Source organism: Corvus moneduloides, chromosome 2, assembly GCF_009650955.1.
Source record: "Corvus moneduloides isolate bCorMon1 chromosome 2, bCorMon1.pri, whole genome shotgun sequence".
In the NCBI taxonomy this organism is placed as follows: domain Eukaryota; kingdom Metazoa; phylum Chordata; class Aves; order Passeriformes; family Corvidae; genus Corvus; species Corvus moneduloides.
Window position 1 is genome coordinate 120,328,109 of NC_045477.1, and position 26,463 is coordinate 120,354,571.

The window sequence follows — 26,463 nt, forward strand, 5'->3', positions numbered from 1 at the left end:
AGAAAAATAAAAAAATAAATTAGTTCAGTTGATTCAAACAGTATTTCCTCATGCACAAACATGGGGGGGGGGTTGTTCTGGCGTGGATTTTGGTGAGTTTGGAGTTTGGTTTGTCAGTTTGGGTTGGTTTGTTTGTTTGGGGGTTTTGTGGGGTTTTTGTGGGTTTTTTAGAAAAACTGCAGTTAACATTAAAAAAGTGATGAGGAAACCTAAGATGGGTTGAAAAGCTTTATTTCCTTAATAAAATCACAATTATACATCACATTCAATCACAACATTTTTTCCTTGATATTTATTTTTATGTTTGCTAAATGCATCCCCAATACAAAATCCCGATTTTTAAATTAACATAAAAAAACCAAACAAAAACCATTTAATCCATATACACACACAACACAACATGACCTTTTGAACTGGTTTTTAAAGGCAGTGCCAATTTTGGAGGGTTCCTGGCCCCTTCCTTCCTGCAGGGAGGCAAAGGCCCTGGAACAGCAGAACAGATCATTCCTCTGTGGGAATTCCAGAGTGGGAAGCTAAACCAGCACCACCTCTGCAGGAACAGCACTGTCTTCTGCTTCATTGACAGCAGCCTGTGTTTGGCAGCTGAAGGAGCCTCTTAAGAGATGAAATCCCGATTAAACACATCTATTTTTTTAGGAGAGCCCAAGAATATTCCAATTTTGGGGTAAAAAAATCACAAGGAAACCGTTTTGCCCCAAGCCAACCAAACCACCTCCCTCTGCCCTCTGGCACCACCAGACATGATCCCACCTTGGGGTGAAGCTACCACATTTTACAGCAAAGAAACAGCCAAGCTCCCAAACTGATTCCTAATGCCAGCGCATTTCCAATTTAAAACCACAAATCCAACACTTTTAGATGTTGGTGACAACAAGCCATGACAAAACCTTATGGTTCTGCCATGAATAAACCCAAAATGAGGTTCTATAACCAGCAATGCTGTTCTTTCAAAACTGAAAGACAAAGTCTGGGAAGAGAAATCAAAAGGAATACTGACTGATATCCAAGTGGAGTAACAGGGATTGTCTCAGACCTTGTCTCATGAAAGACAACTCTCCCCTTTCTCTCTTTTTTTAATTAATTTAAAACCGTGATGATGCAAATGCAGTTGAGGACTCTGTGGATTGCTGGGATTCATTCAGCTGAAGGGGTGCAGCATGATAGCTACAACTTTATTGCAGACCACGAGCCAGCAGGTAATCCCCACACCTCCTGGAAAAGAGGGAGAAACCATGATTGAAGTTGTTGGATCAACAACCCTGAGGCACCTGTGCAGCTGAAAACAACCTTGGAAGTGTAAAAAATGAAACTCAGAATTCAAGACGCCAACAGGAACAAAACTCTTTATATACAAAAGGGTCTCTTCAAGAGATGGGAGATAAATCCATGCTGGTCCCAAAAAAATACCCATTTATCTTGAGAAAAGAGTACCAAATACACAAATGTGAGTGCACCCCACAGCTAAAACCATCTGCTATGGACCCAAGAGAAAACATCTGGCAAGTCACAGAACACTTTGCTTGAACCTAAATTTAGGATTTGAGAGAGGTAAGAAGTAAATTTCCTCTGAAATTGCAATCAGTTGTTTTTTAAGTACACAGCAGTTCATAGCACACCTGTGAAGAAAAATCCCTTTTGGGTGATTTTCTGATTTTCTAATTTAAATCTTCCCCAGGCTCTGTTCAATACAGATAAGGGCAATGATCTGTTTGGGTGGAAACAAAGATGACAAAATTTCATGATCAGTTCAAGAAACCAGAACTGAGCACACAGGGAAGAACTGCTCAAATATTTGAACTCCCCGCTGTGCTCTGGGACTTGCTGTTAATCCATGGATGCTTTGGGGCTTGGGAATGCCCTTTTCCTTACCTGCCACTCCTGTAGGGAAGGCCACCAGGCGCTCCAGGGGAGCCAACCATTTGCTTGGAAGCACTGTGACTGGCTCAGAGTAGTACTTCCAGATCAGGGAGATCATCAGGGCAGCCTGGAATGGACATTTTTATTAGTTTGGATAATAATACACATCAAAGTACATTCCCCGTGCTATTTGGAAACAGCAAATAATGAGTTCTGATGAAAGGGAATTGGTTTTTTGTTATTTTATCTTCTTCAAAATATTTTTAGATTCAGTATGACCTTAAATTTATACACAATATTAGGAGGTAGCAGTGAGAACTTGTTTTCTTTCAAGACCCTGGTTCCAGCCCAGCAAACACACTCACAGCACCTGTAAAATTCTGATGACTCTTTTCAGCCTGAATTTTTGCCTGCCACAGATGCAACTCACTTTAACAGTCCCCTAAAGAAATCTTCAGGCTGACCACTGCCATCCTTGTTAGCAGAAAATTCTTCGGCAGCAAGTCAGAACTCCACAGACAATCTGATGAGGCGCTGTAGGGAAATGAGTGACAGCTGTAGGTGGAGATTCGCATCCTCAGCAGAAGCGTATTTTGTTTTCAAAACCAGATTTATATTTACATGTAGCAGAACTTTCCTGGATTTGGTGTCATTCATTAAAAAAAAAAACCCCAGTGATTAAAGTCCAAACTCCTTCCATCCTCCACCACCAGACTTTATCAGCAGCATCTCCCTTCCAGTTCCAGAAACTCCTTCTGTTTGACAAGCTCTGTGTCATTGGAATCTTTGAATGGTTTAGGCTGGAAGTGACTTTAAAGCCCATCCAGTGCCACCTCTTCCATGGGCAGGGACACCTCCCACTGGCCCAGGCTGCTCCAAGCCCCAATGTCCAGCCTGGCCTTGGGCACTGCCAGGGATCCAGGGGCAGCCCCAGCTGCTCTGGGCACCCTGTGCCAGGGCCTGCCCACCCTCCCAGGGAACAATTCCTGCCCAATCTCCCATCCAGCCCTGCCCTCTGGCACTGGGAAGCCATTCCCTGGCTCCTGGCCCTCCATGCCTTGGGAATTGTCTCTCTCCAGCTTTCCTGCAGCTCCTTCAGGCCCTGCAAGGCCACACTGAGCTCAGCCCAAAGCTTCTCCTCTCCAGGCTGAACAATGCCAGCTCTCGCAGCCTTTCCTCCCAGCAGAGCTGCTCCATCCCTCTGCTCATCCTGGTGCCTCCTCTGGCCTCTCTCCAGCAGCTCCACGTCCTCCCTGTGCTGGGGGAGCCCTGAGTCATTGGCCAACAAACCAGGAGAGAACTGAAACACTGCTGAGGATTTGGGTTAAGTTGTATCCATAACAAAACACTTACTTACCTGCAATATGTAGAATACAATATTTATGACCCACTTTATTTTGGCTAATTGGGCAGTTCGTGCTTTCACTGTTAAAGAAAAAAAATACGACTTTCAATTACTTCTAATAGTGAATTAGAATTACATAAAATTAGTAATTTTTAATATTTCACTGATGAAGGCCGGACATTACCCTGTTTAAAAATCTCTTTCCAAATGACTTACAGCTATATTAAAAACACCCTTCTGCAACAAACTGCCAGTTCTGTATTCTGTAGTTATGTCATTTCTTTCTTAAGTTACTCAAAACAGGACTCAGTGATCAGCATCACTCAGAAAGAATAAATAATTACACAGGGAAGCCCAGGAAAAAGGGAGGGAGGGAGGAAGGAAGGAATTTGGAAGGAAGGAATTTGGAAGGAAGGAAGGAATTTGGAAGGAAGAAAGGAAGGAAGGAAGGAAGGAAGGAAGGAAGGAAGGAAGGAAGGAAGGAAGGAAGGAAGGAAGGAAGGAAGGAATTTGGAAGGAAGGAAGGAAGGAAGGAAGGAAGGAAGGAAGGAAGGAAGGAAGGAAGGAAGGAATTTGGAAGGAAGGAATTTGGAAGGAAGGAATTTGGAAGGAAGGAAGGAAGGAAGGAAGGAAGGAAGGAAGGAAGGAAGGAAGGAAGGAAGGAATTTGGAAGGAAGGAATTTGGAAGGAAGGAAGGAAGGAAGGAAGGAAGGAAGGAAGGAAGGAAGGAAGGAAGGAAGGAAGGAAGGAAGGAAGGAAGGAAGATGGGGAAGGCAAGTTTGAAAGATAAATACTTAAAACAGAAACCACTCTTGACAGAATGTTTTTCAGAACCAGAAAATGCTTTTCCTTTTGGAAAAGGGAGCAGACATGGAACTGTACCATGGGTTTTGAGTTTGTCAGTCATTTTGTTAATCTTCCTTTCCAGCCGGGCGTATCTGGCAAACTCATCCATCATACTGATGGTGGCAAGCTCCTGCTTCATGGTCTGGATCTCAGCTCTCATCTGGGATTCCTGCTCTGCATCCTTCTGTAGCAGTCTGGATATCTAAGAAGTGAAGAAATCTATCAGTTATTGATCCAGAATTCCACTGCTTTGCTTTAATGCATATAAAGTGCGATCTCAAAAGCCTCCCATAAAAAAGACCCTTTCAGTGAGACGCAGGAAATCCTTGGGTAACAAGGGAACAAGTGACAAGATGAGAGGAAACAGCCTCAAGCTGGACTCAATGATCGTGAAGGTTTTTTCCAACCTAAATGATTCCCATTTCCAGCTCCAGCAGCCAAGTATTCCAACGTCTTCTCCCTTTCTTTTACTTTCCTAATTTCTTTTCTTGAGGCACCACCAGCTTGGCGGTTCATGAACTCTGTTTGCCATAGGAATGAAGGCACAAAGGACACAAAATCTTTTTCTTGCTGTTCTTTAGCAAATCTTTCCAGCTTTCCTAAGACACAAGTAATTTGTTCCCCACAGGTGCTGTTCTCAGGCCTGCAGTCAGTGAGAGCATTAACACCACCCTCAGTCTCAAACCACAGCAGAAAGCTGAGCACAGATTTTCACAGAATCATGGAATTTCCTGAGCTGGAAGGGATCCACAAGGATCATCAAATTCCACCTCCTGTCCCTGCACAGACCCCCCACCAATCCCAGCCTGGGCATCCCTGGCAGCGCTGTCCAAATGCTCCTGGAGCTCTGGCAGCCTCGGGGCCGTGCCCATTCCCTGGGGAGCCTGGGCAGTGCCCAGCAGCCTCTGGGGGAAGAACCTTTCCCTGCTCTCCAGCCTGAGCCTGCTCTGGCCCAGCTCCAGCCGCTCCCTGGGTGCTGTCACTTGTCACAAGGGGCAGAGATCGGAGCTGTCCCTTGGGAGGAGCTGCAGCCCCCGGGGAGCTCTGACCTCTGTCTCCTCCAGACTGAACAAACCAAACGCCCTCAGGCACCCCTCACAGGGCTGTTTCATCAGTCATCTCCAGTAACACTGAGTTCAGCTTCTCAAACTGCAGACGGTAATTTAAGTTTTAAAGGATTTTTGTCCATTATTGAACAGTGCACACTGATCTCTGTGCCAGTGAAGTTATTTCCATGGAAGAGCAGAGCAACAGGGGTTTCAGCACCTTTGTACACATGTGAGTTTGTCTGGCAGTCACAGAGTTTATTTGTCCTCAATTCCATTATCCACACTTCCACGGGAATGCTTCAGATCAGAACAAGGGCATCCTGATTAGTGGCTGAGACTAAAGGTTTATTCCTACAAAGGCTCAACTCCTTAATCTCCATATCCACTGATCTCCCATCTCAACAATGGGAATGTCCATCTGTTGAAAACACGCAAGACCGAGCAAAGCCGTTCTTCCTATTCCCGAAAACGGAGAAGTTGTGGATGCCCCATCCCTGGAGCTGCTCAGGAGCAGACTGGATGGGGCTCTGAGCAGCCAGGCCCAGTGGAAGGTTCCCTGCCCAGGACAGGGGGGTTGGAAGTGGATGATCTTTACGGTTCCTTCCAGCCCAAACATTCCATGATTTCGTGATCCATCCTAAGGGCTGGAAGCTCAGGAGCATCGTTAAACACACCGGTAATTCACCCCTGATAAATTCAGCGCCCGGTGTAGCCGGGGCTACGGGAGCCACCGAGCCACGGGGCTGTGTTCCACCATGGCCAGCATCAGCTTCTCCTCTCCCAAGGCCAGGAGCAGGACCAGACCCTGCCCGTCACAGCCGGGGGTGCGGGAGGGGCACCGGGAGCTCCCCCCAACCGGCACCACTGCCCGCGCAGTTCCCCCATCCCTCAGCTGTGGGGGGATCCCCTTAACGCCCTGCCCGCGACCCGGGGTCCGCCCCAGCCATCCTCGGGCCCGCGCCCCCCTCCCGCTTCCCCATCCCCGGCGGGCGCGGGGCGGTGCCACACTCACGACGGAGGAGCAGGAGGGCAGGAGGATCTTGAGCGCGTTGCAGAGGAACACGACGCTGAGCACCAGCAGCCAGGCGCCGCTCTCCGCCATGGAAGCGGCCAGCGGCCCTGGCGGGGCCCCGGCACCGGCGGAGCGGCGGCAGCGCCCGCGCCAGGGGACGCGGGGCCGTGCGCGCCACGTGACGCGGGCGGGCCAATGAGGAGGCGGTGCGCGCGGCGGGCGGGGCGCGCCCCGCGCCGATCCGGCTGGATCCTGTTGCGGCGCCGCTGGCGCTGCTGGGATGGGGAGGGGGGAGGCGGCGTCCCTGCGCAGCCGGGCTGTGGCTCGCAGGCAGCCGCAGCAGCGCTCGCAGCAGCCGCGCCGGGGGAGCCGCAGCCGCGGGGGTCGCGGCCGGGAGCCTCGACATGCCGAAGAGGAAGGTGAAGGCGCGCGGCAGCGAGCGGAGCCGCCGGGCGGGGACGGACGGGGGCGTGCGGGGACCGGGCTCGGTGGGAAGCGGCCGCGCCGCGGGCTCCGGTGCGGCGGGCGGTACCGGGGGCCGGCGCCCTCCCCTTGTGCCGGGCGGCTCCGCGGGCCGGGGAGGGGGCTGGGGGAGCGGGAGGCTTGGGGGGGGGCTCGGCGGGACTCGCGGTCCGGGAGCGGCGGCGGGAAGGGGCGGGCGGGGAGCGGCGAGAGGCCGGTCCGGTCCCGCCCCGCTGACGCGCCGTGTGTGTTGCAGGTGACGGTGGCGGACGGGGACGCCCCCGAGGAGGTAAGGAGCGGGCAGGGTGGCGGGGCAGGCGGGGCTGCCCCCGGCCCGCCCCCCCCTCACGCCCTTCTCTCTCTCCCTCTCTCTCTCTCACCTCTCCGTCTCCGTCGTCTCTCCCCGCCCGCAGCCCAAGCGGCGATCGGCGCGGCTCTCCGCGGTAAGTGCCGAGCGGCGAGGCCCTGTGCCCGGGAGGGGGTCCCCGAGGGCTGGATCCCCGCCTGACGTGTTCTCTCTCCTCAGAAACCCGCGCCTGCCAAAGCAGAGCCGAAAGCCAAAAAGTTACCGGCTAAGGTGAGAGTGAATTGGAAAAAGGGAGGGAGAGGTGGTGGTGCCTGGGTGCATCCCGCGTTGTGTCCTCGGTGCACCGTGCTGGAATGGTTTTATTCCTGGTGGGAACACTCACTTGGCTGAAGTATTGTTTTAATGTGCTTTTGCCAGTATTTACAGGTACATTCCATCACTGTGTGTGTAGATCCTTGTTAAGCTCCAAGCATTGCATGGAAACGTGGGCTTGGATCCATGCATGTTACATTGTGGTTTGGTATTGGGTGGAACTACTTGACTGTCAAAGCAACTGTACGTTAGGACATCAGGAGGAATTTCTTCACAGAAAGGCTTGTCAAGCAGTGCAAAAGCTGCCCAGGGAGGTGGTGGAGTCACCATCCCTGAAGGTGTCCAAGGAAGGCCTGGATGTTGTTTGACTGCTCTGGTCTGGTTGACAGGTGCTCAGTTAAAGTTGGACTTGAGTATCTTGGAGGACTTTTCCAACCTCAGTGATTCTGTGCATAGGGTTGTATTTCATCACTGTAACGAGGGGATAAAATACACAGACTCGTGTTTTAAAGCAGTGTGTTAGGACAGTGAAAAAAAAAATGTGTTAGCCACTTAAAAACCACATGAGTTTCCATTTGTGTGGTCAAGCTTTCAGGTATTTGTGTGTAAGAACGTGGGTTTGTGTGATCTTTGAATTTTTCAGCACAGCTTTCACAGTGCCAGTAAGTGAGGTGTAAAATTCTTTGGTTTTGGGGAGAACTAAAACTGGCCTTGTGTCTGTTGGCTTGCTGCTGTTTGTGTTGTTAAGTGTTCCTTTGTCATCATAAGCTTTTCTTTGTGATTTATGGATTAAAAGCTTTGGGCTGACCTAATTGTGGTCTTTCAGTACCTGAGGGAAGTCAGTAACAAAGATGGAGAGAGACAATTCCCAAGGGATGGAGGGACAGGATAGGAGGAATGGCTTCAAACTGCCAGAGGGCAGGGCTGGATGGGAGATTGGGCAGGAATTGTTCCCTGGGAGGGTGGGCAGGCCCTGGCACAGGGTGCCCAGAGCAGCTGGGGCTGCCCCTGGATCCCTGGCAGTGCCCAAGGCCAGGCTGGACACTGGGGCTTGGAGCAGCCTGGCACAGTGGAAGGTGTTGGGGGTTGGATGAGATGATCTTTAAGGTCCCTCTCAACCCAAACTGTTCTGTGATTCTCTAATTTCAGATAAACTAATACTCTTCTTTGCAGACTTCCTGATGTTTTCATTGTTTTAATCCTGTCGAGCGGTTACTGATCAGGAATGCACCTTCATTCCGGTGGTTTGAGTATCAGTGTGTTCCCACTCTCAAGGCTGTAAGCCTGAAGAATTTGGGGAAGCTTTTCAATGCTACTGCAGTTGTAATTTCCTTTTTTTTGCAGCGTCTGTGATGCATCTACACTTACTCCTGCTCATTGATGTTGGCTGACATGTGTGATACTTGACTACTTCAAGCTATTAATTAACAGTCAGATTTTTTATTTGATTCATCAAAAAAACCTTTTTTGCATCAATTTTGTCACTTTTTAAACCTTTCCTCACAGTTTTTTTCCCAGCTGGGAGAAGTTTGCTCATTATGGAGTTACTTAGTGGGCTTTTTTAATAGATATTAGTGGAGAAAAATACATTTTGGCAATCAAAGTACAGAAGTCAATGTGTTGCAGTTATGTAATTCTGAAATATTTTGTAAGCGGGTGATCAGGAGTTGTTGGTAGCTTAGAAAAATCCATCTTGGTTTTCTGTGCTTTTTATTATTTCCAAGGTTTACTTGGAAGGTCATAATTTATTTACTGGAAATGTATTTCCTTGTAGGATAAATCCGAGGACAAGAAAGCTCAGTCAAAGGGGAAGAAGGGGCCTAAAGGAAAACAGACAGAAGAGACAAACCAAGAACAGACAAAGGACAACCTGCCTGCAGAAAATGGGGAAGCTAAAACTGAGGAGGTAAAGTTTGGAGGGCTGGGTTTGGGTTTTAGTCTGCATTTGCTGTTACTGAGAAGTTTTTTACAAAAGTTTTTTGATAAATGAAATATTCCTTTTTCTCGGGCCTGGAAAGAGTCTTCAGTGAAAGGCCAGAGTTGAAATGATTTGACCAAAGTTGAGGTGACATTGCCAGACACTGCTGGGAGAAGAGACAGGTTGGTGCAGGGACAAAGTACAACTGTCAGTGAGTTGCTGGAGAAGTGACTGTGCGAGGTCAGTCTTGGCTGCACCACAGTGCCAAAGTGGCCCTGTGGCTGAACTTTTTGGAGTCACTGGTCAGGTAACTTACAGCATCCTCCACGCTGTATTATTTTCCTGGAATGCAGATGTAATTCAGTTACAAATTTAGGACACGATCTGTAGGGAAAAGCAGTGCCTCTTACCAGGGCAGCTGGATGAAACGCAAGTGTGGTAACAGGCCTAGAGTTGGTCTCATGTTTCTGTGACAGTGAATGTGTCACTCATTTTCAGTTTAGTGGAATATTTTGGTTTCAGGTAGGTGATGAGGTTTGGTGGGCAAGGAAGGTACAGGATGGTACTTCAGTGAACAAGAGGATTTACTCTGGGGTAACACTTTGTCATTTGCAAGCTTGCAATGTGAAAAAGTTGTGCTATAACTACGAGTTCTTCAGTTGACTCAATTTTTGGCATTATCACAGTCACACAATTTGGTCTTTTAATTTGTGTTTGGAATATTTCAGCAATGAAACCAAATTTGGCACCATTCTCATCTGGGGTCTCTTTAGTTCACTGGTGTAGAGATTATGTAAATTTACCAGGAATGGATGGTGACTTGGTCACACCACCCAAAATTCTAGGTGTAATGTACCAAAGTCTAGAAGAGGCAGAGTCTATCCTGCTGGATGTTACTGTTTCCTAAGAATTAAAACAGGGTTAAGATTTGAGAGTATTTTAAGTGTGGCACTGAAATTTAAAGGCATGAAGTGTTACCTCATGTATTTTCTAAACACCTCATGTGTAATTGCAGCTGTGTAAAAGCTAAAGTGTCTTCTGTCATAAAGGCAGTAATTCCAATTAAAATCCTTTGCAGTGTATGTTAGTAACAAATCAACATCCTGAAGTCCATCCTGATGGATCCAAGGAGCCTTTTTGTGACAGCTTGGTTTAGCAGGTCATGATTCAAGGGAAATCCGCAGGAACAAGTCAGGGTTGTCCTGTGTGTCACTTTGTGCATTAAAACCACTCCTAACTAAGTCTGAGCCATTAAAAACTTCCTGAAGTGTTCTGGGTTTTTTTCCTTTCCAGACCCCAGCACCTGATGCAGCTGCAGAGAAAGAAGTGAAGTCTGAGTGACACCTGCTCCCACATCTGTAACTGGTGGTCCTTAAACCTTTCTTCTTGTACAATTCAGAGGAATATTTTTATCAACTATTTTGTAAATGCAAGTTTTTTAGTAGTTCTAGAAAACACATTTTTAAAAAGGAGAGAATCCCAACTCAACCCATTTTTTTACATATTTAGATAAGTGTAAATGCTTTTTTTAAGTGGTAAAATGATGTATTGGTTGTCTGTTTTCTATGAAACCAGAAATTAATGGCATGTTAATTAAGGAGAGGGCTTTGAGGCCTTGATTAAGCCTCATGTTCCACAGACTCTGAGGGACAGTTTTCTATCCTATAAAATGAAGCATAGCACAGATCAGACTTTGGAATTCATAACGATGTGTTGAGAATGTCTTAACATTTTAGTTATTTATCTTTATCTATGGTTGTACCATCAGTAGAACTGCTTATCTAATAAAACTGCTCCCTAGTGTTGGATTTCTTGCTGAGTGATGTATATCAGTGACAAAGTTATTTTTGGTAGTTGCAGCTTTATTTTTTTCCAACAACTTTGTAGCTGTGATGCAAAAGATTGGAAACTTTTATATCTTTAAATACTGTCTAAGTAAAAGTTTCTGCTTGGCAGATGGAACTTGTTATGTCAATATTTGAGATACTGGAACTTCACATCTAGTTTTAAAGGACAGCTTGTCTACAAATATTGAAAAATATTTGAAATAGTGCTAGGAAAAAAAAACAGAATTAGTTTTTAGATGAAAAAAAGCTCTGTGAATAAAAACTATTGTAAAATTGTTGATAGTGTTTGTGATCACCAAACAAAAGCCAAATAAATCTTGATTATGAAAGGATGTTTCTGTAGCTCCTGCATTGACTGTGAACTCACAATCTGAGTGGTGTGGTTTGGATTTTTAACTGTGTCCTTCAGAGCATTAAAAATGTACTTCTAAAGAGAAGGGTGGCAATTCAGGGAGTGGAGAATTGCAGTGTTAATCTAAACTTGTAGTTTGAATGCTGAGAGCTTTGTGCTGCTGCTGTTTGCTTTAAAAAAGTCAATAATTAGTAAGCATCAGATGCCAGCCAGACAACTGTCACCTTGTCCTGGGAGGAGCCACGATCAAACAGTAACATTTGTTCTTTGTTAGTTTTTTTTTCCCTCTTACCCCAGAACTTGTTTATGCTCTTAAGTAACACCTGCAAGCTCAGTATCTGCTTCCTGTACATTTTTAGTGCTTTTTTCAGATTGTTGTAGTTATTTCTAAAAAAAAAAAACCCACTTTAGTTTCACCTCTAACTTAATCACTACTTTCATTTCAGAAAGAATTTAACCATTTTTCTCTCTTCAATATTTAAGCAATGTTTAACTTTTTTATAGGAAGTCTCCCAACCTTAAACCACAACCTGCTCCTGTTCCATCACGTGTGTTCCTCACAGAGCACACCTGGCTTTGGCTTCAAGTTCTTGGATATTTCAAAACTGGAAATTGATGCCACTTTTCTAACTCACTTCCCCCAACACACCCTTCCAGGTACCATGTTTGTTGGTTTAATTTAATAGTAACACGATGTAGCTCCATGGTATTATTTACTCTCTGGTTTTGGCAAGCTAAACCCATCAGTTGAGTAAGTAATAAACTTGCAGGTAAATCCCCCAAAATAACCACTCTTCCCTGTTTTAACAGAATGCCTGTTTTTCATGTGTTTTGGGTCTCTGGGGCTGTGATCCTGTGGACTTTCAGCATCTCCCTAACATCTATTATCCATTGCTTAATTTATTGTAACTTCTCCCTGATACTATACTGTCCTGTGTGATACCAGATATATTTGCTGTGCAACTAAGGACTGGAGTGAGAGCTGATGCAGATTTGCATCCCAATAGAGCACAATCTGATTCAAGATAAAAGGAAGAGAACAAAACCTGTTTCTTGGAAGATACTCGGTTGTCTTTGCATGCTGCAAATCCTTGGGTCAAGGGAAAAATACATAAAAATATTTTACTTCAAGGTTCTGAAAATGCACTTCAAAGTACCACGGTGGGGAATGAAACGGGGAAAGAAGAGCTTGGATTTAAAACATAACAGAAGTATAGCCATTGCTGTTTCTGTCAGAGTTGATGCTGGGCATGGGTGAGAAACAACTGTGAAAAGAAAAAAGATAAAGAATGGTTTGGGTTGGAAGGGACTTTAAAGCTCATCCAGTGCCACCCCTGCCATGGGCAGGGACACCTCCCACTGTCCCAGGCTGCTCCCAGCCCCAATGTCCAGCCTGGCCTTGGGCACTGCCAGGGATCCAGGGGCAGCCCCAGCTGCTCTGGGCACCCTGTGCCAGGGCCTGCCCACCCTCCCAGGGAACAATTCCTGCCCAATCTCCCATCCAGCCCTGCCCTCTGGCACTGGGAAGCCATTCCCCCTTGTCCTGGCCCTCCAGCCCTTGGGAATTGTCTCTCTCCAGCTTTCCTGCAGCTCCTTCAGGCCCTGCAAGGCCACACTGAGCTCACCCCAAAGCTTCTCCTCTCCAGGCTGAACAATGCCAGCTCTCGCAGCCTTTCCTCCCAGCAGAGCTGCTCCATCCCTCTGCTCATCCTGGTGCCTGCTCTGGCCTCTCTCCAACAGGTCCATATCCTGGCTCCCAAAATCCTGTTTCCTGAAGCCAGGCTCGAGGTGGCACAGGGACACGAGTAGAGCTGCTTTTTTTTGGATCGGTGATGCCAAGGCAGCAGTACTGCCCGAGTAGTGTGGGAAATATCTCTCCTCAGACTGGTGTTTGGGGCAGCCAAGGTGCCCCCAAGCATCCCCCATGGAGCTCTGCTGTCACAGCAGGAGGCTGGGCCGTCCCCAAGCTCCAACACGGACACAGCACTGATGCTCCCGGTTCTCTGCTGGCATGGGGCACACCGGGCACCATGCCGGGCAGTGCACTTTGAATCACATTATCACAAAATCACTTAGTTTGGAAAACACCTCTGAGATCATCAAGTCCAACCTTTGATCACCACCTTGTCGACGACCAGAGCACGTCCAATCGTTCCTTAAACTCCTCCAGGAACGGGGACTCCAACATCTCCCGGGGCAGCACATTCCAATGTTTAATCACCCTTTCAGCAAAAAAATTCTCCCGACGTCCAACCTGAACCTCCCCTGGCCCAGCCTGAGGCCGTTCCCTCTCCTCCTGTCCCTGTTCCCTGGCAGCAGAGCCCGACCCCCCCGGCTGCCCCCTCCTGTCAGGGACTTGTGCAGAGCCACAAGGTCCCCCCTGAGCCTCCTTTGCTCCAGCCTGAGCCCCTTTCCCAGCTCTCTCAGCCGCTCCAGCTCCCTTCCCCAGCTCCATTCCCTTCTCTGGATACGCTACAACCCCTCAATATCCTCCTCGCAGTGAGGGGCCCAGAACTGGACACGGCACTCGAGGCAAAGGCCTTGGGCCTGGCGGCACACGGCGTCCGCTCCGTCACCGCATCGCCCCCTGGAACCGACTCTCGGTGTCTGGCCGCGGGTCCCGGGGAGGGCCGAGGCAGCAGCGGCGGCGGCAGCACCGCGGTTCCCGGGGGCGACCGCAGCAGCTCCGCAGCCGCCGCCTCTCCCCCGCCACCCCTCAGCGCCGCCGCCTCGCCGCGCTCAGCCCCGCCCTCGGCTCGCGTCACCGCCGCCTTCCCCGCGCGATCCTTCCGCACCTTCTCCTCCCCGGGCTCTTTTCCCCGCCATCCCCCCCGCCGCCCGCCCCGCCGCCCTCCGCCTATATCCCCGCGGCCCCACGCCCGCACCACTGTTCCCCCGGCGCGCCCGGAGCGCTCGGTACAGTGGGCACTATTTTCCCCACCCCCCCGCGGGCGCTCCCGGCGGAGGTGTCGCGGTGCCGTGGAGGGTGCTGCGGCGGCTATGGCGGCGGCGCCGCCGAGGCTGCGCTGAGGGGGGAGAGGGAGGGAGGGAGCGCTGAGGGGAGCGGGGGGGCGGCCGTGAGGGGAGGGAGGGAGGGAGGGGAGGCGCTGACAGCGCCGTGCCGAGCCGGGCCCGCCGCCCTCAGCCCGCCATGGCCGAGCCTGCGGCCTCTTCCAGCTCCGGCGCGTCTCTGCCGCTCATTGAATCAGGTAACACCGCGGGCTGGGGTGAGGAGGTGCCACCCGTGCCGCCATCTTCCTGCCCCCCCCCAGGATGGGTCACGGCCGCCCCCCGGCTCATGCCCCCTGTCTCTCCCCGTGTCTCTTACAGAGCTTTACTTTCTCATCGCCCGGTTCCTGAGCACCGGCCCCTGCAGGAGAGCACTGAAGGTGAGTCTGGGGCTCACCGAGGCGTGGGGACCCCGCACTGCCCGCAGAGGGTCGGGGGAAGGTGGGAGCAGCCGCGCCCCCCGCTCTGGAGAAGCCAGATCGTGGCTTGTTCCTGACTCTTGTGTTTTTTCCCTTCCCTCTGCAGGTGCTGGTACAGGAGCTGGAGCAGCACCAGGTCTGTGTGAGCTCTGATGAAATCTTGCTATAGTCAAAAGTTTCCTTTGCAAGTCATTCAAGTTTCTGCCGCTGTCTCAACTTTTCCCCCCTCAACACACATTGTTTTGGATGTGGTCTGTAATCCCTCCTTTCCCCTTTAACCGCTCACGTTTTTTTTATTTTTTCTTTATTTAGTTGCTTCCTAAAAGGTTGGATTGGCAAGGAAAGGAGCATTATAGAAGTTATGAAGAATTGGTGAGACTTTTCTCTTTAAAAAAAACCCTTTTATTTACGGTGATAACACTGGTGTTGGACCCTCTACCTTTAAGAGTAGGCCCAAAGCTTCACCTTCCAGTACCATTCTGGCTCTGAACAGTGGAGTTACTTCAGAAAGGGCCTTTAATTTCTTTACATTAGACTAACAAAAACACAAGCGGTGGTTTAAATTGAGGATATTGTTTACATAGCAGAGGTGGAGCTTGGCGTTGTGCAGTGGTACATGCCACTGCCTACATGCAGGCAGGAGCCAATCTCCAGCGAGGTTTCATTTCGGCGTTTCAGGGGCCAGGTTGTGAGGCACGTTGTGATTTGTCGGTATTTATTTTCTGGTTGGTTTCTTTCAGCCCCCTCCAACAGATTAGGAAATGAAATCGCTGTTCGGAAACCGAGGGTTGGCGGTTCTGGTGCCTGTGAATGTGCTCATATCGCCGGCTCCTCGCTGGTCATGGCTTTGTTTCTAACGTGCTGGAAAGATGGGGTTGATCTCTCCACAAAATGTACTTTCTGCCCTTCCACGGCTGGCGTTTTATGTTCTGAGTTGTTTTTACAAGAGGCAGAGCTGTGTTTTGGGGCTTAAATTTTGCAGCTTCTTAAATGGCAAAAGAGTTTGAATCCTAGGGAGTGATGGCCTGGTGGTGCCTGCCCTGCCCGGTGTGGTTTTTATCCTGCTTTATTGTAGTTGATACTTTTCCTTTAAAGAGGTGTTGATCTTTGCTTTTTCTCACCTAAGGTTCAGGCATTCCAGGTTAATTGACTGATTGTTGCAGTGAACTTCCTCTTGTGAAGCACTTAAAGATTTCAGGATCATGTTTGCATAGAGAAGGAATTAAATGTTGCTTAAAACAATTTCTTAGTTATTTAAGTGTTGCTTAAAATGATAAGTTTGATTTCATTTCCTGTACTTGTCGTTGTGGTCAGTTGAGCACGGAAGATTTAGGATTAGTTTTTCTTAAGTCACTAAGAAGCCTGACCTTGCTAAACAGGAATATTTTCAAGCTCTGACTTGAATTTAGCAAAGGTGAAAGTAGGATTAAGCTTAAAAAGAATTGTTGGGAGGTTTTTTTTGTTGGTTCATTGTTGGTTTTTTACCCCATTTCTTCTGAGAAAAAGCAGGGTGTTGGGAGACACCGCATATGGATTCTTCTGATTTCAGAGCTGGATTTTAGCTGTGATTGTTCTGCATATACAATTGTCAGATTAATTCTTTAACATGTGCTGCTTCTACCTCTTCTTCCTGCACAATTTAAAGGAAATCTCTGCACAGGGTAGTACTGTTTCAGAATGTCTAAATTAATCTTCTCAAGGTTTAGTTTCTGCTTCTTGAGGGGCTCTGGGAACCTCTTGTCCCACTGCTCTCACTCTAAATTTGCAGAGACTGCAGACAAATGCAATCATGTGGTGTAATTATTTCTATTCCACTTTGCTCATCATGGAATTGCAAATCTTTAAAATAACTGTTCCTTCCAAAATCTGAGAAAAACTACTTAAAAAGGAAAGGAGTTGCAAGGTTTTGTATGCGAGGGTTGCATTTGGAAAATATACTTATTGCTGATGGCATGCAAACAAAAAGAGTTCTAATGTTTGGCAGAAAGCACGCTGACCTTTCTGTCCTGAATGTTGTGGCTGGTACTGCTCTATACCAATTCAAGAGTCAAAATTGATAAAGAAATGATGTCAAACTGCATCTTGTAATCTTTGGGCTACCAGATAGGTTTCTTGTAATCAATCTGAAGCATCTGATGAACTGATTGCTTGGATAGATTTACCTGTGGGGTAATGGGAACTATTTTACTGGTGTATCACCTCCCACTCCACCAGGAATACAACCTGTGTCCCACAAGCTTTATACCTGGATTTTATTATTAAAAACAAGTGTAAGACTGTGACTTAAATTGCACCTTCTGAATTCTCAGTGTGCATTTGGGCAACTTTTTGGCAACGTGTGGTATTTTTATTCCCGCTGTTGTGATGAGGAGATCAGCCTTGTTAGGACACTTTGCTCATCCAAGCTCGGTCATTCGGCCAAGGGAGCAGCATCAGCAGCACAAGCTAGTTCTGCCTGTGTTCTCAGCTACCTGGGCAGGAGGCCACATACCTGAGCTGGTGTGGCCCTGTGCCTCTCCTGAATGGATTGGCTGGGAATGCTCTGGCTGCTGCAGGAGCGGTGTGGCTGCTGGAGCTGACTGGTTTGTTCATGGCCAGGTCACAGTGGAGGAAGCATGGGGTTCTTTATCCCAGCTGCTTCAGACCTCTGCAGTAGCTTCAGTTTGTGATTCTGATGGTTTGCTCTACTCAAGACTGTTTAAATTCTTACTTTGTGTCTTTAACTTCTGTGTTATTGTGGTTGTCTTTATAAGAATAAGGAATTTTTAGATTGAACTCCCAGAAAGAAGAGGGGGGAAAAATAATCAGAACTCGCACATATCTGTTCTTGTCTGAGACATCTGAGTGTGTGTGTGGGGGTGTATTTTTTAGGTTGCTTGATGCAGAGAGTGTGGGATCATTCTTGAGTGTAGGGATGACTGGTTTGATCCTCTGCTTTAAGGAAGTAGGGCAGACTTAGGCTATGTAGTACTGGTTCTTCAAGGAAACTGTTTCCAGAGAGATTGTACTCAAACCTGCTGGTTTGCAGTTCACTGAACAAGTACAAGTAGTAGCTGCATAAATTCTTGTGCTTGATTGCAACCACATTTTCCGTGATCTCGAGTTATGAGGGTTTGAATTTTACGTCTTATTTTTAATACAAATAGTAGGGCAAATTAGGCAAAGATGCTCAGTGCAGGGTGCCTCACAAGTGGGTGCCACAGGGGTGATTCCTGCAAACTTCCAGTAATAAAATACTGATGTGCAGTGAGTAACTTTACTCCAGTTATTTTTTTTTACTACAGCTACTCCCTAGCTTGCAGAGTACCCACTGAATTTACTAGATCAGAGCTTATCAGAATTGATTTTTCTCTTTAAGTTGAACTTAAAAAAAAATCTGATATACCTGTAGATTCATCTGTTCTGGATGTGCCATCCTTATTTTTAAACCTTAAATTTCTGTCAGGTGCTGTCCAACAAACATGTGGCTCCAGATCATTTATTACAAATTTGCAAACGTCTTGGCCCTATCCTGGATAAGGAGATCCCACCCAGCATTTCCAGAGTGAATTCCTTACTTGGGGCAGGGAGACAGTCCTTGCTACGGACAGCAAAAGGTATGATTTGTTCTTTATTTGAAATGGGTGTGATACGCTGTTGTGCGTGCAGAGTTAAAGTTTGGGGAATAGTGTAAGAAAGGCAGAACTGACTCTTTGCAAGTGACCTCTTGGAATCACAGAATGGTTTGGGTTGGAAGGGGCCTTAAAGATCATCCAGTGCCACCCCTGCCATGGGCAGGGACACCTTCTGCTGTCCCAGGCTGCTCCAAGCCCCATCCAGCCTGGACACTGCCAGGGATCCAGGGGCAGCCACAGCTTCTTTGGGCACCCTGTGCCAGGGCCTGCCCACTCTCACAGGGAAGAATTTTTTCCCAGTATCCCACCTAAACCTGTCCTCCTTCAGCTTGAGGCAATTCCCTCTTGTCCTTTCACTCCAAGCCTTTGTGAAAAGTTCCTCTCCAGCTTTCTTGTAAACTCCCTGTAGGTACTGAAAGGGTCTTGAAATCATCTCATTAAATAACTTCATACCAATAAATACTCCTTACATTTCTGAATAAATATTCATGAAAATGTTAAAGTTCAGTTGAAATGTTGGTTTTATGTCATGTGAACTGAAGGGGTACCATCATTTAGGAGTAATTTCAAAGTTTGGTGGTTGGTTGTGTTGGTTTTTCCTCCTTCTGTTACTATTAAATGGATTTTTCTCTTTGTGTCTGCACTGTTTGTGAGAAGTTTTGGGGCAGTTGGTGCCTGGTTTTTTTGGAGGATTCAATCCTGTGTTTGAGACCATCTTAGATGGGCTCTTTGCTTTGTTTTGGAACTGCAGCTCTCTTGGCATTTTTAACAAATACAATGAACTTCAACCGTTTTTACAGATTGCAGGAACACTGTTTGGAAGGGCTCTGCATTTGCTGCTCTTCATCGAGGCAGACCCCCTGAAATGCCTGTGAACTATGGCACCCCACCAAATCTTGGTAAGCTCCTCTCACCTCTCCCCACTGCTGCTGAGCACATCTAAAATACTGTTTTTACACACAGAAAAAAATTCAGTTACAAGGAAAATTTATGAAAATTTATGAAATCTCAAAGTAATTTCTAATAACTCTTTAATATTAATGGCAGTTGAATAAACCCAAGTTTTAGAGGAGACATGTTTGAAACATGATGTGATTTCTCTGTGTTCTAGTGGAGGTGCATCGAGCAAAGCAATTAACTGGGTATGCCAAGTTCAGCACCTCATTCCCAGGAAGTATGTACCAGCATGTCAAGATGCACCGAAGGATCCTTGGCCATCTCTCTTCTGTATATTGTGTTGCATTTGATAGGACTGGACACAGAATATTTACTGTAAGTTGATGAAATATATCCAACTCTGAATATAGTTTTAGATGATACAAGGAAAAGAGCTTGGAAATGGGTGTTAGGCTAAAACTTCTGGAGATAAATATCAGTGCTGTTAAATGTAGCTCCCTTGCTGTGCTTAAGTGGAACAATTTGCTGTAATTAAATGTCAGAAGCATGTCAGAAGGTGTCCTTAATGAATATTTCTCTCTAGGGCTCAGATGACTGTCTGGTGAAGATCTGGTCCACTCACAATGGCAGATTATTTGCCACTTTACGAGGACATTCAGCAGAGATTTCTGACATGGCTGTGAACTATGAGAACACCATGATTGCAGCTGGGAGCTGTGACAAGATGATCAGAGTGTGGTGTCTGAGGACTTGTGCACCGGTTGCTGTCCTCCACGGGCACACAGGGTCCATTACCTCATTGCAGGTACGGGGCTTTTTCAGTGTTTCTGCATATTAAAAACTGAAATTATTTCTGTGTGGCTGCGTGTGGGAGTAGTGAAATCTGAATATGCAAATATTCGTGTCAAAAATTAATAAAATCACAGGATAAACCTATTTAAAAACAAATAAATTCCTTGTCTCTCTGGAATAACCAAAGATAATGCCAGGAGTTCTTCCCCTAAAGATCACTACCTATAATATTTGAGTTGTTGGAACCAAAGGGAGTTTCTGGGAAATACCATGTCCTCCTTTTGTATCTTACTGGAGACATGATATGCTGGTTTGTGTGGAGGAGTTCCTGATCCACTGTGTGATTGCTACAACTTCTATGATGTGGATATTTGTATTAATCTCAAAAATAGGAGTTATTTCAGAAGCACAAAGGTGTAACATGCAGTGTATTTAAATTTGAAGGTGGTTTGATACACCATGTGCTCTTGATGGTCCTTTGGATTCGGTCTGGTTTTGGCCTTTGTAATTCCTTAATTAACACAGAAATTAGTAGCTCATTATCCAGGTTTGGGGTGTTTTCCAGTGAGACCAACAGCTTGTGTTGAGGGGTGAAGAGTGGCTTGTGAAGCTCAGTACAAACAAATAATTTTGCATTTTTCTCAATAATGCTGCCTCTGAGAGTAATCTTCATAGCTGCACTTTCTGTGGCATTCATAGTATTTTTAAATTTTGGTTGGTTTTTAATGCCAAAATATTTTTGGTGCTTCTTTTATTGTAGGGTGTGGGCTTTTTAATGTAAGCTTTCTTAATAATACCATAATGGCAAAATTTGCAATTTTTATGACTGCTTCCAGTGTTAGTAATTGATGAGCAGTTTAAACAAACTTGTGTCTGTAAAGTTTTCTGAAGTGTAGCCCTGGGCATAGCAATAAATCCATGTCTTGAAGAAGTATTTCTGAGGAATCACTATAAAATTTCTATAAAATTACATGTGATGCTGAGTTACACATTCAAACTATCTCATATCTCATGCTCTGCTTAATTATGGATTTTTAAAGTACACCTGTCTAGTCATACTTCCCTTTTTTTCAGTCTGCTCTGCTCATTATTTCATTCATTGACAGGATTTTCAGTGAATGATTGTGGTTAGTGAATACATCAAGCCCAAACCACTGAAGGAATTGGTTTTTTTAATGCAGTAATTGAAACAGAGACCACAAACTTACCTTAGTGCAGGGGAGATATTACTTTGTAAACACTAAAAACGAGAATTACCAACAACTGCTCCAGCAGTTTGGGGTGAAAATCCAAAGTAAATCAAGGTTTTACATTAACTTTCTGAGAAGTTGGTGAATAGTTCTTAAATCTGTTTCTGTGTCTGGTTTTACTTTCTTCTCTGTAGTTCAGTCCCATGGTGAAAGGCTCCCTGCGATACATGGTCTCGACTGGTGCAGATGGAACTGTTTGCTTTTGGCAGTGGGATACAGATTCCATGAAATTCAAGTATGTGTATGGTTTGCTGATTAACCTTTATGCCATCCTAGGCTTGAGTAAAATAAGTCAGGTGCTTTACACTCTGCTGGGTTTTTGTGCTAATAAAAATGCTGTGCAAATAACATATTCCATCATTATTTTAAAGCACCATCACTGGCTCTCCTTTATAGATTTATGTTGTTCCATTGACTTGAGAGATTTGTTGGGAAATACGTTTATTTCTTTCTTCACTAAAAGTACAAATGTAGTACAAGAGGAATGGCTGGAAATGTAAATAATGTTGGAAAGTATAATAAAGCTTGTTGTTGGTGTTGGTTTTCCAACAGTCCTGTAGTTTTAGGATGTTTCTTACAGAACTTGCATGCAGGATACGTATGTTCAGGATAGTTTTGAATGTTCAATATGTGATTACTCTTTGTTTGTACCAAAAAAAAAGAATTACTACCATAAAGAAGAGCTCTGGGATGATCTCTGTGTGTCTGGTGTTGTGCCACATCATGGTAGTTGGTAGAAAATGATCCATGTTTGAAGAAACATCTCTTTACATTTCAAATGTTGCTAAAAGGCCAAGTTTTGCGTGGTGCAGCCTATTTCAAACATCTTTTCTTTTTAAGCACCAAGCCAGTGAAGTTCACAGAGAAACCCAGACCAGGGGTTCAGATGCTTTGTTCTTCCTTCAGTGTGGGTAAGTCAGATGGAGTTTAGCACTGTGATTTTTCTCCTTTCCTCTAAAGTGTTCTTGTAATACTTGGTTGTGACAGCTTTACAATGGACAAAACTTGCAGCTCTGAGTAAAGAACGGCACAGATGTGTATTGTTAGCTGTGACAATTAAATCATGGGACTTCCTTAGCTAACAGTGAAAGGCTGTTGAAGAAATTGGTGATTTCACAGAAGTAAAAGTCACCTGATGCCTGTTTCCTTTTATCCATCTTTACTCGCCTTTTTAATCCCTTGGTGAGATCTCAAGGATTGGCAAAATGTGTTCTTCAAGATCCCACAGTCACCAGCAGTGGAAGTGGTTCCTGCCAGCAGGAGCTCCTGATCCAGTGCCAGTCATGGTCATGAGGATCCTTCTTTCTTGAGGATCCAGAAATGTATTTTCAACATACTTCACTCCTGGCTTGTAGTTTTCCTTCACTCAATCCATGTGAATTTCAGAAATAAAAAGCAAATCAAAGTGTAGCTTGTTAACATTGTCAGGATAGAGCCTTGGTTTATGTTGGGAGGGTGTTTTTAGAGGTTTTGCTTGGTTGGTTTAGGGTTTTTTTGATAGCACTTAGAGGTGCCAAGAGGCAGATCTTGGATCAGCTAAATACTGGTGTGCTTATGTAAATACTGGTTGTTCATCACTTAACTGGTTTACTCACATTTCAACCCAATTTTGATGCAGTTCACTTGCACAAATGAGGCAGAGGCTACAGGGAGAGTTATCTACATAATTCTGATTATCCAGAGCCATATTCCCCACCATTGAAGGCTTCTCTCTGCAATTTGATATTAAAAGTTCCAGTATTGCCCTAATTACGTATTTTAAAATCTTTGTAACACTAATTTATTTTTATTGTGGCTGAGAACACTTTCTGGGGCAAGAAAGGGATTTCCTTCCACATGTGTGTCAGTGGAAGAGCATAAAAAATGTGTCATTCTTCAAATAGTTGTGGAGGCTTTTTATTTAAACCAGGCCTCTGAGAAGTGGTGGTGACCTGTTTTAATTTCTTCCACCGTAGGTTAATTATTGCTTGATTTTTACAGGTGGTATGTTTTTAGCAACTGGCAGCACTGACCATGTCATCAGGATGTATTTTTTTGGCTCTGAAACACCTGAGAAAATAGCTGAATTGGAAAGTCATGCTGTAAGTAATTAGTTAATTAGTGATTTGAAGCAGTATTGAAGTCATAAGGTGATAGTATGAGTGGGTTTTTAGCAGTGCTCTTAATTAAAAATTTCTTTCTCTAGTACTGAATCTGACTTTATTTTTGTTGCATTGATAAGGCTTGATCAGAAGACTTTAAGCTCTGAAGATAAAGTGTGTTACTTACTTCCCCTGCACTTTTTATTGTGATAAAAATGAATAATACTTTATTTCTTTAAGGAAAGTGTAAGTAAGAGTAGGAGCAACAGATTCCTCACCATTGTAGTTGACTTATTTACTGTATTATTACTTATTCCATTGTATTGGGAATTTATTTAAATATGATTCAGTTGTCAACCAGGTTATTTAATCTGTTAATCCTTCATATTTAATTCAGGCAGTTTTTAAAAGATGCATTTTAAATGCATTAATGGTTAGGGAATTCTGGGAAGTGTTTGTTGGACTTGGTTTGCCTTGCAGTTAAAACTCTTAGAAATTATGCAGCATTTTATTTTTGCATTATTTCAGATTTTTCTAAACTCAGAATTGTCAATAAACATATTTCCTGTTTAAAAAAATAAAATTTCTAACAAACTGTACTTTTTCTTACAGGACAAAGTTGACAGCATTCAGTTTTCTAATGGTGGGGACAGGTATGTTGAAAGATGCTAAAATATGGACAAGAAAAATACTTGTTTTGGAATTAAGAATCTATTACTGGATGTTTCCAGTAAGAAAAATCTACTTATTTAGAAGGGAAATTTCAGAAGGGAAATTTGGACTGATGCAGGAGCATAATTAAGCTTCAGCTGTTCCAGCTTTCTGTTGATCTGTGTTAGATGATATTTTTGGCCTGGCTGGGGTTATATTTACCTGGAGGAATTGTTACCACTTTTTAATATACCCAATGTGTTTGTGGCTTCATAAATCTCCTTTTCCCTCTCATTTCCTTTAATTGTCAGTAAGGTTTGTATAGGAAGTAGGAAAAATGCAGTGAAAATGGTTAAAAATCAATTACAGTCCTTTACATCTGATTGGTTCTTCCCTTACTTCAGTATCTGAAACTCTGGAATTACTTAAAATACTGTGCTGAGGAGGAGTTGAGGATGGATTTGTGAATTGAGTTAAACTTTGGAACTTGCTTCTCTGTTCTTCATATTTTGACAACTTTATTCGGTTTTTCAGTTCAAAAAAATTCTTTCCTGATTTTCTGGAAAAAAAGTTAATGGACAGAATTCTCTTGAGCACAGACTGAAGATTTCACTTCTGTCAGTCTTCCACTGCAAAATTTATGTTGTGGTGGTGTGTAACTCTAAATATACTTTAAAGCAAATTTTTTTGAAGATAAATGAACTGATTTTTAATACTTGTTCAGGTTCATAAGTGGCAGCAGAGATGGGACAGCTCGGATCTGGCGTTTTGAGCAAGCAGAATGGAGGAGTATTTTGTTGGATATGTCTGATCGACTGCTGGGGTAGGTGAAATGTTCATTTCTTATTTCCTGTTGTGTAAATTCAGAAAGATTGAATAACTCAATTACTCAAATGAGAGTAAGCCTTAGCAACTTTCTGGTCAAGTTCTGTGGCCTTGGGAGGGGATGAAATGAGTGTTCTGGTGCTGTAATAATTGCTGAATTTGAGTCTGTGCTTTCATAAATTCATAAGTGTTCATAAAACTTTCAAATGTACTCAGTACCAAATTAATTTTATTGCCTCTTTTCAGGGAAGAAAGTGAACAGAAAGTGCAATCTACCTTCTCTCTCTGGGTTTTAGTCAGACACCTGGTGTGTCATGGGAGAAATATTTTTAGATAAGTAAAAATAAAGTAGGTGGTGACCTATTTGCAGGAGAGGTTATGACATGGAATAGGTGGCTTTCCTCAAGGACTGATCTTGCTGGCTGTTCCCATTTTCTACTTCTATATAAAGTGAATTAATGAAATGCGGGTGGCACCCACCCTACTCTGAATAATGTCATTAGAGATGAAAATCAGGATATTACTTGGTGTTGGGTAAACCTGAAGAGGGAGTGATTTACAGGAGTACCGAAGCTCAGACACCTTCCACAGAAACTGAACAGAAATTAATTTGTAGGTGATTAAACGAGATTTTAATTATATGATTTGTGGGTGATTAAATTAAAAGCCAAACTTTGGCTATGCAACTTGATTGGAAGGTGGTTTCAGGCTTTTCCTGTGATGAAAGAGACCATGGAAAAAAACACGAAAAAACTCTGATTTTACAAAGAAAGGAGTTATTAATATTATTTGAGATTCGACTGTGGTTGTGTAGTTGAGGGCCTTTGTAAGAGGGGCCTCTGGTTGAAGTGGAGCATAATCCCATGTGAAGGTGTTTCAAGGAAAACTTACTCCTTCACTTGACTAAAATGCTGAGGGGGAGTGTTACAGTATCCTATAAAGGCATTTTGGGGAGAGAATGAGGAAGTAGATTGAGGTTAAAACAAAATATTATCTTTACTATATTTGTGTTGGAACTCATTAAAAAAAGCTTAGGTAATGTAGAGATTGGCTTGGGAATCAGTTAGTTTGAAAAGCTGACTGTAAAAAGTCCAAAATTTTGAAGGATCTGTATTAGGACTTTAATTGTAGAGGAGCCAAGATTCTATGAAAAAGGAAAGCCTTTTTGTCTTGCATCTCAAATGGGAAAGAGATTATCAAGTCCTTTAAAATTTAAAACTCCAGATTTGCTTTAAATGAAGAATTTTGTGGACAAAAGTTTCAACCCAAGTTTAATTCTTCACTTCCTTTCTGTTGTCTGATTATTAACACAGGAAAACAGGTTATTTTTCTGTATTTTGATATTGAAATGGATTAATTAAAATACATGAATATTTTTAAAATACGTTTCTGACCTGTTTGACTTTTTTAAAATAGTGACACTTGTGCAGAAGAAGACAAATTCATGAAGCCTAAAGTAACCATGATAGCTTGGAACCAAAATGACAACTATGTTGTTACGGCTGTGAATAATCATCTGCTCAAAGTTTGGAATTCCAGTACAGGGCAATTGCTCCATGACTTGCTGGTATGGAATTCTCCTTGCTTTTTTAATGTT

The 26,463-nt window shown here is 44.7% G+C and overlaps 3 protein-coding genes across 4 annotated transcripts in view; 2 read left to right on the forward strand and 1 right to left on the reverse strand.

Annotated features, from left to right (window-relative positions):
• Window positions 1–214: 214 nt before the first annotated feature.
• GET1 (guided entry of tail-anchored proteins factor 1) lies at window positions 215–6,291 on the reverse strand. Its single transcript, XM_032101099.1, has 5 exons — window positions 6,131–6,291; window positions 4,106–4,271; window positions 3,236–3,303; window positions 1,891–2,005; window positions 215–1,233 (listed from the first exon to the last, which is right to left on the reverse strand). The coding sequence occupies exons 1-5, from the start codon at window positions 6,218–6,220 to the stop codon at window positions 1,160–1,162; spliced, it is 513 nt and encodes a 170-aa protein (XP_031956990.1). The 5' UTR covers window positions 6,221–6,291; the 3' UTR covers window positions 215–1,159.
• A 123-nt stretch (window positions 6,292–6,414) lies between these two features.
• On the forward strand, window positions 6,415–11,308 carry HMGN1 (high mobility group nucleosome binding domain 1). The gene is made up of 6 exons (XM_032101100.1): window positions 6,415–6,549; window positions 6,849–6,881; window positions 7,006–7,035; window positions 7,119–7,169; window positions 8,986–9,117; window positions 10,423–11,308. The coding sequence occupies exons 1-6, from the start codon at window positions 6,535–6,537 to the stop codon at window positions 10,468–10,470; spliced, it is 309 nt and encodes a 102-aa protein (XP_031956991.1). The 5' UTR covers window positions 6,415–6,534; the 3' UTR covers window positions 10,471–11,308.
• A 3,124-nt stretch (window positions 11,309–14,432) lies between these two features.
• Window positions 14,433–26,463, forward strand: part of BRWD1 (bromodomain and WD repeat domain containing 1) — a 42,846-nt gene continuing 30,815 nt past the window's right edge. For both annotated transcript variants that reach the window (XM_032101102.1, XM_032101103.1), the window contains exons 1-14: window positions 14,433–14,537; window positions 14,659–14,717; window positions 14,863–14,892; window positions 15,069–15,128; window positions 18,202–18,352; window positions 19,171–19,269; window positions 19,482–19,642; window positions 19,851–20,072; window positions 21,444–21,544; window positions 22,150–22,220; window positions 23,290–23,390; window positions 24,003–24,043; window positions 24,766–24,864; window positions 26,283–26,433. In XM_032101102.1, coding sequence (XP_031956993.1) covers window positions 14,480–14,537; window positions 14,659–14,717; window positions 14,863–14,892; window positions 15,069–15,128; window positions 18,202–18,352; window positions 19,171–19,269; window positions 19,482–19,642; window positions 19,851–20,072; window positions 21,444–21,544; window positions 22,150–22,220; window positions 23,290–23,390; window positions 24,003–24,043; window positions 24,766–24,864; window positions 26,283–26,433 — 1,404 coding nt within the window. In that variant the 5' untranslated portion in view covers window positions 14,433–14,479. The remainder of the gene's footprint in view (window positions 14,538–14,658; window positions 14,718–14,862; window positions 14,893–15,068; window positions 15,129–18,201; window positions 18,353–19,170; window positions 19,270–19,481; window positions 19,643–19,850; window positions 20,073–21,443; window positions 21,545–22,149; window positions 22,221–23,289; window positions 23,391–24,002; window positions 24,044–24,765; window positions 24,865–26,282; window positions 26,434–26,463) is intronic.

Bases quoted from the DNA above. Each gene is read 5' to 3' on its own strand.
- GET1 (XM_032101099.1), bottom strand. From the start codon at position 6,220: ATGGCGGAGAGCGGCGCCTGGCTGCTGGTGCTCAGCGTCGTGTTCCTC. The intron at 3,304-4,105 runs GTACAGTTCCAT...TTTCTTTAACAG, and splicing joins TGACAAACTCAAAACCCATG to TGAAAGCACGAACTGCCCAA. The intron at 1,234-1,890 runs GTAAGGAAAAGG...CCTCTTTTCCAG, and splicing joins CTTCCCTACAGGAGTGGCAG to GAGGTGTGGGGATTACCTGC.
- HMGN1 (XM_032101100.1), top strand. The intron at 7,036-7,118 runs GTAAGTGCCGAG...CTCTCTCCTCAG, and splicing joins GATCGGCGCGGCTCTCCGCG to AAACCCGCGCCTGCCAAAGC. The intron at 9,118-10,422 runs GTAAAGTTTGGA...TTTCCTTTCCAG, and splicing joins GGGAAGCTAAAACTGAGGAG to ACCCCAGCACCTGATGCAGC.